This window comes from Anabrus simplex, chromosome 6 (assembly GCF_040414725.1).
Source record: "Anabrus simplex isolate iqAnaSimp1 chromosome 6, ASM4041472v1, whole genome shotgun sequence".
In the NCBI taxonomy this organism is placed as follows: domain Eukaryota; kingdom Metazoa; phylum Arthropoda; class Insecta; order Orthoptera; family Tettigoniidae; genus Anabrus; species Anabrus simplex.
In genome coordinates, this window is record NC_090270.1 from 83,669,427 (window position 1) to 83,685,238 (window position 15,812).

Sequence of the window (15,812 nt, forward strand, 5' to 3'; positions counted from 1 at the left end):
ATCTTTAAGAAAGGGAGTAGAAGGAAAAGTGAAAATTGCAGAGGCATTACCCTCCTATCACATGGCCTTAAAATCCAGAGTAAGGGATATACCTATCTTAGAAGAGGAATGACATGGCTTTTAGGGCTGAAAGAAGCACAACAGATCTGATATTTGCCTTGAGGATGTTGGCAGGGAAACACTGGGAAAGAGGAAAAGACCTAATTATTGTGTTTATGGACCTTGAAGAGGAGTATGATAATGTTCCTAGATCAACTGTTTGGAAAAGTCTTAGAAAACTAGTACCTTATTAGGAAGATCCAAATGCTATATACTAATTGCAAAAGCTATGTCAGTATTGGAGATGGTCGCTCTGAATGGTTCATACAACCAAAGAAGTACATCAGGGAAGTGCCTATTCACCTCTTCTTTTCATAGCAGATATGGATACCATTTCAAAAGAACTAAAAGGAAAAAGGTAATAAAGATCTTCAGGCTCTGGTGTTTGCTGACGATGTGGCAATATGTGATGAAACAGAGGAGGGAGTGCAAAATAATCTGAATGCATGGTGTAAGAAGTTTGATGATTATGGAATGAAATAGAACCCATCAAAAACAGCAGCATTGAAAATCAGCAGACATAATACAGAATGCAACATAAAAATACTGGACCACCAGTAGTACACCAATTCAGATATTTAGGAAGCATAATGGCTAGTAATAATAGAGCTGAGATAGTAATAACGAACAGAGGAACCAAAGGCTCTAACTTTTACAGTATCATTAGACACCTACTATGGGATGAGAAGGTCCCACAAAGAACAAAAATGATCCTATACAAGTCATATTTCATTACCATCCTTACATATTCTCTGGAAACCTGCACACTAACATCAAAGGATTGTAGTAGGATTCAAGCCTGTGAAATGAAATTTCTTGGAACTGCCCTCCAAAAGACACGACTTAATCACGTGAAAAATTATGAGATCCGGTCTAACCTTGGTCTAAATGAATCTATGGAGGAAAGACTAAGGTCATTTAGACTTAAATGGTATGGGCATGTTAAGTGAATGAATAGCACAAGGTTACCCTGTGCTTATTTGGAAAAGAGAATAACCGGTAGAAGACCAGCTCGAAGATGAAGCCGATGGATGGACCAACTGAGGGAAGATGTGAGGAGAAGAGGATGGAATAGGGAATCTGTCATGGACAACAAAACTTTTTTGAATAGGCAGCAACGTTCATCCCACTGCACGCATCTTTTAAATAATACTCTTTATATTTGCTCATAGGTCAAGTGTCTTCTTCTGTCATTATTAAAAAAGGTACTTGCATTTTTATTCATTGTTGCATTCATATTAAACCATGCTGGTAGGCAAGTGGCAGTATAGGAACTTGAATAGTCTCATGGTAGGATGAACACAATCGCAGGTCAGTTTTTGAAGTGGGAGCAATAAAAGGAAGAGGTAAGTACGTACATGTATGTATGTTCATTATGGACTATTAGACCTGTCAGTGTTAGGTGTGCAAGCCTTTTTGAATTAAATATGCACCTCTAGAATCCTTTGTTTGCAACTAGCTTTATCGTCTCGTTTAGATGTGCGGTCGCTGGTGAGTAAGTTGGATGAAATCTGATGTGATTACAGATTGAAGAGGGGCTGTCAGGGTCAGATTTTCAGTATGCATCAAGTAATTGAAAAATACCAGAGGAATAGACTGCTATGTCTTATGTAGTAATAATAATAATAATAATAATAATAATAATAATAATAATAATAATAATAATAATAATAAACACATTTGTGGTCAAAAGTAGCAGCAGGACTGGTACAAAGTGGTCAGAAGAATGGAAGAGGCAACACATTTAGTTCATAATGAGATTTTGGAAGAATAGGGAGGCGAGAGTCATCAAGCCAATGAACAAGTTCCAATGCGCACTATGAATGGGCATAACAACACAAGAATAATAATAATATTGGTTTTTACATCCCACTAACTACTTTCATAGTTTTTTGAGACACTGATGTGCCAGAATTTTGTCCTGCAGGAGTTCTTTTACGCATCAATAAATCTACCGACAAAAGGCTGACATATTTGAGCACCTTCAAATACCACCAGAGTGAGCCAGGATTGAACCTGCTGAGCGAGGCTCAGAAGGCCAGCATTCTACTATCCATGCTATTCAGCCCAGCTTATTTTTATGTTCCGTAGATCTAGAGGAACTGGAAATGGTAAATGACTTTCTATACCTTGGGTCGACCATCTGTGATACTGTGAAGTTCTGACAAAGAGATTAGGAGACGTACCACCTTAGGGCGTGTTGCCATGAGCAAACTCACAAAAATATGAGAGAGCAGAGCAATCACAAACAGTACAGAGATTAGACTAGTTGATTCTCTTGTGTTCTCCGTCTTCCATTATGGTTCCGAGACCTAGACCCTCAAGGCAAGAGATAAGTACCGCATCGGCGCCTTTCAGACGTGGTGTTGGAGAAGGATGCTCCATGTACCTTGGACGGATAGAAGAACTAATACATCTATTATTCAAGAACTGAATATCTCCGAACATCTCTCCTCTCGCGTCACAAGGAGAATCGTCCAATTCTTCGGACATATTGTAAGACGGGATAGTGAAAATCTGGAGAACTGTATCATGGAAGGCAAAGTTGTTGGCAGAAGACCACGAGAAAGGACATCGAGCAGGTGGATTGATCAAGTTCTGTGTACCATTGGTCTGACTCTTCAGCAGGCTTTAAGAGAAGCTGAACATCGTCAAAGTTGGCGCCGCTTAATCAAGAATATTGTGCGAGGTCAAATGGGGTCACAACGCTCAGCAATGAGTTACAGGACTCATGATGATGAGATCTAGAGAAGATATGATATACAACATGGTAACAAGGGAAAACATGATGTTTGTGTTGAGAGGTTGTGGGATCTAGGGAGGGCATTACAGGCAGTCAGAGGCATTTATATTGACAATCAGGCAGCAGTGGGGATTGATGGTGGAATGAGTTCTTGGTTCAAAGTAGTACAGAGGTTAGACAAGATTATAGTTCAGTTGGGTGGGAATGTAATTAGAAGTTAAGCCTATGCTGACACTTGATCTTAATTGGCAGTGTATGCTCAAAGCCTGCAGTCTAATATCTTGAAGCAGTTGAAAAGAGGTCTGCAGAGAGTATATGATAATTAGCATTTTTAAGACTGAATTAATGTCAGTAGGAAAAAATCAAAGAATAGAGTATTAGGTCGGGAAAACAAAACTGGAACCGATAGATTATTTCAAGTGTTTAGGATGTGTATTCTTCCAGGTTGATAATATACTAATTTGAATCGAGGTGCAGCAAAGAAAATGCATTCCTGCCAACTTTCCCAATTTAGGCGCGAGACTCCCTACTTTCAACAGTTTTTCCCGCCTCCCGATTATTCTTTCTCCCGATTTTAGTTTATTTTTTTGGTGAACTTCAAACATTTGTTTTCATATCCCGCCATTTCGTCTTTCGTACGCCAGTGGCCGGAATTCCTTCACTCATTGGCCGCTTTCAAACGACGTTTATTAATGCGAAAAATGTGGGCAAATCTGCAATGTTTATTGAAACCTGTATATCGCGACTCGTATATAGATTGTCAATCTCTCGTTCTCATGTGCTATGTTCGTGTTCCTTCATATCAGTCTAGTCGATTCTAGAGATCAAAAAAAAAATTGCTTTACGTTGCACCGACTCAGATAAGTATAAGTTTTATGGCAGCGATGGGATAGGAAAGGCCCAGGAGTGGGAGAAGAAAGCGGCCGTGGCTTTAATTAAGGTACAGCCCCAGCATTTGCCCGTTGTGAAAATGGGAAACCACGGAAAACCATCTTCAGGGCTGCCGACAGTGGGATTCGATCCATTATCTCCAGGACGCAAGCTCACAGTTGCGCACCCCTAACCGCATGGCTAACTCTCTCGGTGGTTCTAGAGACTGGTCGCTATATATGGAGTCTTTTTTAGTAATTTAGTGACAGTTTCAATGATAACAACTAGTGACTTTTCTAGAGATTCTTGGAGCCATTTGGAGACAATTCCGACTAATTTTAATTTATCTCACTATAAATAAATAAGAGTTTTGTCTGTACATTACTCAGAATTTAAAAATATTTCTGTACCGGTTGTGACCACAGGAACAAGGGGAAATGCAAGTTTTAATTTTCCGTAATGTCTGTCTGTCAACTATGTATGTATGTACATATGTATCTACGTGCATCATGAGAAAACGGCTGAGAAGAATTTAATGAAAATCGGTACATAAAGTCGGGGAATAAGTCGCTACAATCTAGGCCATAAATAATTTTATTCATGCTGAGTGAAATGATAGTTTAGGGGAAGGCCTAACATTTAATTCTCAAATATTTATGTTATTATTGGCTCCATCGATAAATACTACATAACTCAAGTTATATATTATTAAATTTCCTATCATTTATGTCTTATAAATTTTTACCATACTGGCTATAACAACAGAAATATTCATGAAATTGGATTTTTGTTGCTAAGTCCATATCAGTGCTGAGGTACGAGAAAATGGGTGAACATAATTTAATGAATGTCGGTGTGTAAAGGCGGGGAATAATGAATTACAGTCTACGCTATAAATAATTTTACTCACCCGGTTCATAATTGTAGTTTAGGAGAATGTGCCAAAAATTTAATTTTTATTTACCTATCTTATTGGTCATATTGAAAAGTACTACCTCACAAAAGTTATAGAGAATAGAATTTCCTATTATTTATGTCTTATTAGTTTTACTGTACTGACTAGAATAATATTGGAAGTATGGTTTTCTGTGGTTTCCCATTTTCACACCAGGCAAATGTCTGGCTGTACCTTAATTAAGGCCACGGCCGCTTCCTTCCCACTCCTAGCCCTTCCCTATCCCATCGTCGCCATAAGACCTATCTGTGTTGGTGCGACGTAAAGCAAAAAAAAATTGTGAAGATGATTATAAGAATGAGAAAAAAAGTCCTGAAGGAACATTCGCTTGAAAAATAACACAAGAGGGATTCATGAAAGAAACGAGGACTCGCTTTATATTAAATGCTCTAATATCACAGAGTCGGAAGAAAACTAAATGTAAAGGCTTGCAATATAGAAAGCTCATAAAATTGATCAACAATAACATTACATTGACCATTGTTTGTTGTGATGTGCTTTGTGTATTCTGCTGCCATTTATTTCCGAGAGATAGAATTACTGCTGCGTACCGAGTATAACAGCCTGCCTGAATATTGGAGGGGAAGTAACTGGGGAGTTTTGTAACCTTTTTGCAATTTATAGAAAATATGAAATGAATTAACGGTGAGTGAAATAAGTATAAATACCAAGACAATGGGTGCCACCTGTAAAACAATTACAGGAATATATAGCTATGTATAGCAATGAGTAACTCCCTCTCCCAAGGCGACGGTCATCAGGCTGACGAAGCTCCAGACTTACTTTATAACCTTACCTGTTTACCCCTGAAATTAGATGTAGGTAGCATGCCAGGTTCATCCTCACTCCACTGATAAAAAGATTTACTGCAAGTTTGATACCAGGACTTTACTCCCAAAATAATAAACAAAAATATAATAAATACTACAATAATCATCACTTAAAGAGACCCCCCTCCTGATTGCCGTCCACAAAGGCAACGTACAAACAACTACGACCAACATTAATCATTACTTCACGGTACCTACTCGTTTGTCGTTTACAAAGGCAAATATTCACACTACTAACAACAACCAAATCATTACTTGACGAGACCTACTCGTTTGTCGTTTACAAAGGCAAATATACACACCACTAACAACAACCAAATCATTACTTGACGAGATATACATTTCTTTACAACCTCCAGGTAAGAGTCCCACTACACTCACTACTATTACAGAACAAAAATCGTATTATGGTAGAGAAAAGTACGACGACTTTCTCTACGTACGGATGCAACCTTCTTTACGAAGAGCATCCCTAACCTTATTTACACACTTCATCGACGTCTTGAATCCTTCTTGAGTGCCGCACAGGTTAGTGTGGCGCCTCACGTTTCTCCAACTGTAACTGGATACTCGGCCGACGATCTTCTTTATCCAGAATTAGCTCTGTGCACAATCACACATCCACTACCGAATGTAGATTCGGTACGCTTTGGTGAAACCAGAAACTTGTAGCATCAGCGATATTTAGCGTGCTCACTCCGTAGGTAAAATATACTTAAGACCAATAGAGCATCGCCTAGGAATCTGCGCAAAGTAGCTCCCGCGCGCTAGTCCGAGTGAGAAACACAGAATCAAGAACACAAACACAGCCAGAAACAGAATCAGAGTCCGAATGAATTGCCACACACGCGTACATACTTATATAGCTTGCTGCACGTGGTTATAGCGTCCTGGAAAGTTTACTGGTAGCAACGCTCTCACAGGCACATCTCTACACGTCAATCAGTCTACCCAACCTCGCTTAAAACAAAGCCCTCGTATTGGCTATTGAGTGTCTGATGTGACATTGAACGTCCACTCATGTATATCCACATTGATCCACTCCAATTCTTCAGCCTATACTACCTGCTGTACCCCGTGTTTCCAAGCCACTTTGTTGCAACACATTCAACTGACTTCAACCGTCCTTCCCGATATAGTTGCAGTTTTCCCGGTTGCACAATCCTACGGCTAGGCCATATTTACAGACTCTTACCCAAACGGAAATTTATACAAAATATAATGATGCACATATGCAATATTCCCTGACTACACATTCTTCTTATAATATTACGTTTTTACATTCTCAATAAACAAAATTACATGATTTTAACATTACAAACTATATACGAAAATTTCCTAACCCAAAAATTCGGGGATCGTACATACGTACAGTTACAGTTAGTCTCTCTCTTCTATAGCATGCCATTCTTCTGGTTCACCAAATTTTCTGATACTACTGGTACGTAACACACTGGATCATCATAATATTCCAGCTATTCTATTCCTACTCTGAGGCAGTGATTGAAATGAGCAGTGTGCACACTTAACACTAGAAAGACGGAATGAGTCGCACCACCTAGAAAGACGGAGGGGTCAAAAATGACCCTCGAGTGATATATAGCTTTTATTCTGTTATTTGTGAATACAGATGTGGAGATATATTTCTTACAATTAAAATAAATATTAATGATCTTCCTGATTGAATATTATATTAAATATTATATTCTAAACTATACAGTCATATAAAATATCCAGTTATAAATGGATGCAAAGTGAACTAGAAGTCACAATCAGATATTATATGGATACACAATGAAAGTCTCTTGCCTGATTAGTTTTTTATTTTCATGAACCTATGTATCCATACTAAGCACATCCTTCAATGGTCTGAAGAGCACGTGATGAATTATAGTATTTCTGTGAATGAGTGTATCATCAACCTCAAAGCTTACAGACAGGTGATGATTTCCTCTTTTCCAATACATCCCTTGCAGACAACCTATTTGCATGCCTTACACACATGCCCACCTTTCATGTTCTTCTTGCATTTATTGCGCAATTGGCATTTCCTGCGTTTTCGGCCCGATTAAGGTTCTATATCACTATCATCATCGTCTGCAGTATCGGTCCTTTCATTTCTACTCTGGGTGTTAGGTGCAGTAAATTCTTCAGCATGTTGTATTAGAAAGTTTCTTCGCGAGATCTTGATATTTGTAATCTGCAACCTGTGACAATAAAGTTTGGTGAATAAAGTCAGAACTGTCGATCCGGCAACACTGGCAACACACAACGATGCACCTGCGTAACAGCAGGTTTTGACTACCTGCTCCCAACATTGTTCAGTTGAGCATCGTGTGTATGCCGTGTAGAACCTGTTTGACACAGTGCGTGTTTAGTGCGTTGGTTCTGAACGGCGAACAGAAACATGAACGATCAAAATATCAGTGTACAGTTTTATTTTAAGCTTGGCAGGACACCAAAAGAAACGCATTTGATGCTGGTATGTGTTTATGAAGATCAAACACTGTCCTTGAAGTGTGTGTAGGAGTGGTTCGCCTGTTTCCGAGGAGGCCGGGAAAGTGTTTCTGACAACCCCCGCGGTGGAAGACCGGCGACCGCCGTCAGTGATGAAAACATTGAGAAGGTGAGGACATTAATCGCAAACGATCGGTGATTAACTGTGCGCATGATAGCAGATGAACTGAAGATTAACCGTGAATCCATGCGACAAATTGTTACCCAGAAGTTAGGTAAGAGGAAAACGTGTTTTCATCTTGTGCCACATCACTTGACTGACGATCAGATGCAGGCATGTTTAGAGGCTTCACAGGATTTTGTTGAAACGGCGCATGCGACACCATATTTCTTGAACTGTATTATCACTGAGGATGAAACCTGGTGTCTCAGGTACGACCCTGAAACAAAATGGCAAAGCATGGAATGGCATTCTCCGGGATCCCCTCGTCGGAAAAAGGTCAGAGCCGAAAAGTCATGTATCAAAACGATGCTCATCACCTTTTTTGATAGTCAAGGCATTATCCAGAAGGAAATTCTACCTGAGGGAATGACATTGAATGCCGCACGGTACATTGAAATTTTGAGCAGTTTCATGTAACGTCTACACAGGGTTCGACCCCAGTATGCACAACAAGGTTAATGGTTTTTTTGTCCATGACAACACTCGCCCACACACAGCCAATATTGTCAAAAAAGGCAAAGTTCATGGCAAAAAAGGGGGTGGTGCACCTTGAACATCCCCCATAATCACTAGATCCCAATCCTCCAGACTTCTTCCTATTCCCACGACTCAAACTCGCTTTGAAAGGACAGAGATTTGACAATATTCCCGACATCCAACGAAACGTGACGAGGCTTTTGAACACCATCCCAAAGGAAGCCTTCTTGCAAAGTTTCCAGGATGTATCACTGATCTCAGCAGTGAATAGTTGTGGAAGGGGAGTATTTCGAAGGACAATAAGGTCACTGACGTGCATTGTTCATTTATGTTGATAGTACAGGACTATTCACCGAACTTTATTGTCACAGGTTGTATTTGTACAACACCAAGCGTTTATTCCTGCGAAGTTGAGAATATTACTGAATGTAACAGCCACCTACGAGCAGCTGGCTTGACAGTATACTCTCTGGCCATTTGGTCTACAACATTGACTCCATACTTAGTTCCATTGTAACATGTACGGTGTCAGGGGTCTTCTTTCTGTCTGTTCCCACTTGGACATCTGGATGAAGTGATCTTGTGCGTGGGAAGTTTTCACCTCCGGCAGAACCTCCCATCTTACCCGATTTGTTGTACCAAGAAGACCAGTTCCTGGGATTTCAGCTTTTCAGCTAGCTGCAGTGATATAAAATTACTGTCGCAAGGACATTCCTATTCTCGTCAATGAAAGGGGCCATCAACTTCTCAACAACATAATCACCTAAACGCACGTTTTCAGGGCACTGTTCACCCCTTCCTAGATTATTATTGTTTATTATTATTATTATTATTTATCACATGATGAATGTATGTACATATATATAGGTTCAGGATAATTGTGCGTAGTCACTAGTCCGTACAATACAACTGTAGGTCTAGTTTTTTTGACCCAATCAACTGCTTCATCTGATGTGCGGTGAATGTCCATTAGTTTTTCTTTGAAAGCTTGAATTAGCCATTCAGCAACAATGTGGTGGATTGACTGAAAAGGAAATACATTGAAGGTGTATTTAAATTCTTTATCCATGGCCATCCAGAATTTCTGCCCATATTTGTCGGGCTTGGATGTCATAAATTGCAAAAAGCGACAATTTTTGCTGGAGAACGGTTGCTCACCAGTTGTAATCCAAGTTCCAGATTTATAACAAATCAGAGATTTTGAAATAAACTTTTCCCATACTTCTGATATCAGGGTAAACTTATTGGTTTTAATTTTCTCTGACCTTGGGGATCTGATATAGAATCTCAAGAAATTCTATAAAACGATCTTGGGGCGTATTATTCTTACATAATTCAAGTCCTCACTTTTTGGACCAGAATGGTTTCAAATCCAGGGTTTTCACACAAGTTGCCCCCACGAGCATACCATATACCTAGAAATGCATCAAGTTCATCCATAGCCACAGACCAGTTGTTACATTGTAGCTGCCTTTCAGCCTCTGTTTCCATGCATTTCTGTAAGCGTTTGAGGATAAATTCATCCATGAAGAGTCTCTATGCACTTGTGATGCATCTATCAACAATATTTCATTTTCGATGTGGTGTTAGAACTGACTTGTCCCGAGAGTCGCTTTCACTTAGTTCCTGAAGAGAAACTATTATATCATCTGGTCTCAAATACGTTCTGTGCTCCATATTTGAGGAATCATTTGTAAAACAACCACAACAAAAATCTCTATAAACAAACTACAACATAGTGTTTATAATACAAGTTTCACAAGCTCCTTACTGCGAATGGTGGGATGGTGGGTTTGTTCTAACCTTGACTCACGGTGGAGTGGCAAAGAGGTAAATAGGTAAAGATAGCAGATGAAGTAGAGTAGAGGAAGAAACAAACAGTCTGCATCACGCTTAGGAAACAAATTAGAAGCAAAGTTATGGAAATACAATGCAAATTCTTGTAATATCTAATATGGGTCAAAAATGATGAGCCAAAATTGATCCTTCCGTCCTTCTAGGGTAATTGAATTATAAGTGCCAAGATGTTAGGGCTGTGGCATCCAAATTTTAACGACAGGAAATAAAGCCTAAGTGATGAAAAGTCATAAAATCTGAACGAAATCTAAGATAAATGATGGTAACAGCAGAGTGTTGAATTCATAAAAGGGTCAAAAATGATCCCTTCGTCTTTCTAGTGTTAAACGGAATAATGACACGGAGTGTTCGCGGCTGTCTGCAGCCTGGTCATTCCAGCTCTGGAACTTTGAACTGTTAGATCGAGGAGACATGTTATTTATCATTTTATTGAATATTTCATATGACAACATTGCTTTTAATCACGACATTCATATTGATGTCATTGTAATGACCTATGCTGACTTCAGTTAGGAAAACTATAAGGACAGTCTTTTTGAGAATTCTGTAGCGAAGCACAGGTACATCGGCTAGTTATTTGATACAAATAGCATTGCACTTCGCATAAGCACGCGGGCTTTTGATGCAGTATATTAATCTATGCATTTGCTAAGTAATGATATCTAAGTACATGACAGATTCACACGTGTGGAGCATGAGTTCATACTATTTTCGGAAGGCTTATCAGAGACCAATCATCTCACTCACATACTTTCTGTGAGGGAATAGAGATGTGTAATTTTTAGCCTTGTAGCCTTATATAGCAACAGTCGGGCTTTGAGACAATAAGTGTTATATCGTAGTACTGTAATGCGCAAGGCATGTAGATTACACAGTTTTAACCAATTGTATCTCTTGATTTCTTCTGATTTTCATATCAAAATCTTCTGTTTTTTGGTTTTGTAAAGTTGCAAGTATGAAAATGCAGTGAACTCACAGTTGCGGTCAAGGCCTCAGAGCTAGTTGCAAATAGAGGATGGTGGTGGAACTTACTGGCTGACCCCGTGGTGTAGGGGTAGCGTGCCTGCCTCTTACTCGAAGGCTCCGGGTTCGATTCCCGGCCAGGTCAGGAATTTTTACCTGGACCTGAGGGCTGGTTCGAGGTCCACTCAGCCTACATGATTAGAATTGAGGAGCTATCTGACAGTGAGATAGCGGCGCCGGTCTAGAAAGCCAAGAATAACGGCCGAGAGATTAGTCGTGCTGACCACACGATACCTCGTAATCTTCAGGCCTTCGGACTGAGCAGTGGTCGCTTGGTAGGCCATCGCCCTTCAAGGGCTGTAGTGCCATGGTGTTTGGTTTGTTGGTGGAATTTACTGTAGTTGGTTCACAAGGGCTTTCAGACTGAATGCTGAAATTTTTAAAGAAGGAAGCCATACTTTCCAGTGTCGACTTAGTTAAATGTAACTTAAAGGTATCTAGTGTGTTGCACTTACAAATTAAATGTAAATATTACACTATTACATACCTGTAAAAAACACATTTTAAAATATATTCCTTGTTTAATAATGTGTAATATTTATATTTAACTTGTGTGTTCGACAGACTGAAAATAACTTAATAGTAGTAATAATAATAATAATAAATGTGTCAACATTGCAACACTAGTTTGAATAAATGAGTATATGAGTGAACATCAAGATCAGTGTAATAACGAACTGGTGAACATTTTAGACTTTCAAAACTACTCTTTCAACTGTACTTTATTACCACAACACATCATTATAAGTTGGCAATAGTCATTCATAATTAAGATAAGTATTGTTTTAGCATTGCATGTTGCTGTTATTAAGACGATAGGTTCTTCAGTAGCTGAAGATGACCCACAAATAGGGTCGAAACCAGTACTGTTAGATTAGAATGTTTTAAGTACCTTATAAGGAATAAATGTATTGATTAGGTGGAAAGTTCCTGTCTTTCTATTTGCGATTACTAGAATCATTAGTATGGATAATGAGGCTAATAGATTATAATAATTTAATGATGTCACATATTCACTAAACCTGTTTCCGATTTCTGGAAACTTCACCTTTTATCTGTGCGAAGTGCCCGGAGCGTACTGTTTGTTCAAGACAAGCTTTATTTTTCCTCAAATCATGTACTGTACCACAACTCTCACGTTCGTCGTACTTTCTTTCTGCAGTAAGTTTACGAATTTGCTCTGTCTCTTTGATAATGTGGAACTTTTCTGTAGCTGTGAACGACCTATTACAATGACTCACACCAACCATCATAAAACACATGCTACTGCTTAAACTGACAACACGTAAATGACGCAATACGTACGTGGCATGTTTCTCTGTTGTGGGAACAGAGTGAGCAGAAAAATACCAACTTAACAATTTCTGTATGTTAGGAACACTGTACTAACCTCAGTCAGCAGGGCGTATGTCTGACTCCATGGCTAAATGGTTAGCCTGCAGGCCTTAGGTCACAGAGGTCCCGGGTTCGATTCCCGGCAGGGTCGGGAATTTTAACCTTAATTGGTTAATTTCGCTGGCACAGGGACTGGGTGTACGGGTCATCTTCATCATCATTTCATCCTCATCACGACGCGCTGGTCGCCTACGGGAGTCAGATCGAAAGACCTGCATCTGTAGGATGCTAAAAGGTTTATTTTGTCACCTATTCAATACATATAAATAAATATTTCTAACACCACATGGAAAATGCTTTTCTCTTGACAACTTAGTGCTTGAGGTCCGTCTTGGATCGAGATATTTCTAGAATCTCAAATCCTTTGAACGTAATGTTTCCAAGAAATCCGGTCCACCAGTCTACTATTATCAAGTCTAACCACAATTAAGAACACTACAATCAAAACATAGAATATTACGCACATTAATATTATTCAACGGCATTGTATTACAAAGGATTGTCATTAAACTTTGCATTCTTCCAAGACAGAGTGAACTCCCTTTTTATAGTTTGCTAACATTCATTTTATGAGGAACTGTTTATCACTAAAGACCTTTACTACAATGGACCTCTATACCGAACATAAAAATGTTTATTGTTTTAAAATAACATCAGCCGTTTTAATGCATGTCAATAACCAAATTATATAATTGCTCAAGAAACACTGAATACTCTTAATGTCAAAAGCAGCTGTAATTTTTAAGAGATAGATTTTACCAAAGACTTGTACTGCAATGAATCTCCATACCAAGTACAAATATGTTTAATGTTCCAAATATGACAGTAGGCGAATTTATTTTAATGTATGTTAGTAACTAGAATGTATAATTGGCCAAGAAAAACCATATGCCCTTAAGGTCTAAGCAGCTGTAAAAAAACTTTTTAAGAGATTGATTTTAAGTGAACTAGATGCTTAATCAGCATTTTGCAACAACTGTAAGGACTTGACAACGTTTTAACTATTCATATCCAAAAGATTGTACAGAGTTAACAAATTATAATATATTGCATAAGAAATATGCTAGTAGTTTCAATTAAAAGTTTTATGGTGTACACCAAATTACAAAATAGTTTAAGACTACGGTTCAATTTGTATGTACATATATTTTAAAATTATGTTAATATTGATTTGTATAAAGCCTTGTAACAATTTTCCTTTGGCTGATGATGGCAAACACAAATGCCGAAACCAGTCCCAACGTTGAAGTCTAATAAATACGTGATGTGCCACACTGTTGTAGTATTGAATAGGTGGAAACAATTACCCTCACTCCTTAATGTAAATCTGGATTCAATACGGACAAAAAATGAAGTTTTTGACATTAAACAGGATTGTCCTTCTCTCTTACAGGTAATATCTACAGTTAATTTATTAAACAACTGTAACTGCACACACAGTACAGGAATACACTGTAATTAAGATACACTTATCAGCCAAGGAATGGGCAGGGTCATTTCTCCTCTCGTCTGTTGGTTGAAGTAACATTCGTTATTATTTAACATGCTCAAAGATGCAATGATTGTGCACTCCTTCACTCACAACATTGTAAATGCATTGAAATACTGAACGAAGGAAACAATACACCCAATAGTTTGATTACAGTAGATGTTCAATATGCCTCCCCCCATTTCGATGCACAGTTCGCAACGGTGTGGTAGTGTCCTTTGGACTCTGTTCAGGGTGTGTGGTGTGTCACAAATGACCTGGAAAGCTGCCTGTATTCTTGGTACATCTTCTCTTTCTACAGGGTTCACAGAGTAGTCAGTTTGTGCAAAACAAACTGTATATTGCCTGCTGGGGCTGGGAAGTGACTGTGAGAAATGAACAAGAAACTTGTGCATTCACACTATGCATTACCTCTTTCTCCCACTTCCCCTCCCTTCTCTTCCCTTTACTGTTGCACAATAACAGGCAGGAACTGGCTCTCTGGTATAGCAAATACGGCAAGTTTGTCAATTTAAATTGCCGCGCTTGGAAGTAACAAAATAACCTCATTTTCTTGAAAAGTTTTCTCCGCCAATCCAATTGCACCATTAACATAACACAAAGAGCATTCCCGATTTGTTTTGTTGGTATAGTTCTGATACATTCTGTATAACTGTGAAGTGTTCAGTCAAAATGAATACATTAATGCAGACTGAACACTTCACATTTATAGATTAAGTTGAAATTGAAAATGAAATGGCTTCCACTATAACAAAGTAACAACCTTCATGCAATTAATGGCCACTCCCCAACTTTTCTCCACCACATTTTGAAAAAAAAAGAAAAAGAAAGGAAAATAAAAGGATTGTTCGCATGTATGCTGAATGCATGATTTACTTCAGCAGTGTGTGATGGTAGTCTCACAATTTCAGTCGCTTTTATTCTCCTTAATTGTCTAGCAGGTTACTGAAATTAGGGAAATGCTAATGTGTTCAGTTGAAACAAGTGTACTTTAAAAAACAAATCTTTGTTGTGGATTTCCATTTCTTTTATGTTACTGTTTATAGTTAAGTATTTTGGTAGTTAATTAGGTATGGTTAGAGCTTGTTGCATTCATCCTGTGATGGTGGACAATCAGTAATTAAAAACTGTGTCACCAAGTTTTAGATATGTATTGGTTTATGTTTCATATTTCGATAAATTCATTATATGTAAAGTTTTCCCTAATTTTCTTTGTTTACTTTTCTTAGCAAACCCATCTAGACAGCACGTGTTCTACGTCAATTTTCCAAAGGAATGGAAGACATATGATTTGACACAGTTGTTTAGTCCATTTGGTGAGTTTGTTTCATTATTATTTACTAGTATTATATCCTTTTATATAGTGTGCCCCATTCACTACCGTACCTTATATT

General features: G+C 38.5%; 1 protein-coding gene across 2 annotated transcripts in view; it reads left to right on the top strand.

Annotated features, from left to right (window-relative positions):
- LOC136876123 (poly(A)-specific ribonuclease PARN) overlaps nt 1–15,812 on the top strand; it is a 271,064-nt gene that overhangs the window by 128,510 nt on the left and 126,742 nt on the right. For both annotated transcript variants that reach the window (XR_010860537.2, XM_067149805.2), the window contains exon 11: nt 15,648–15,734. Coding sequence is in view for 1 of the 2 variants with exons in the window: in XM_067149805.2 (XP_067005906.1) it covers nt 15,648–15,734 (87 nt within the window). In the remaining variant the exon portion in view is untranslated. The remainder of the gene's footprint in view (nt 1–15,647; nt 15,735–15,812) is intronic.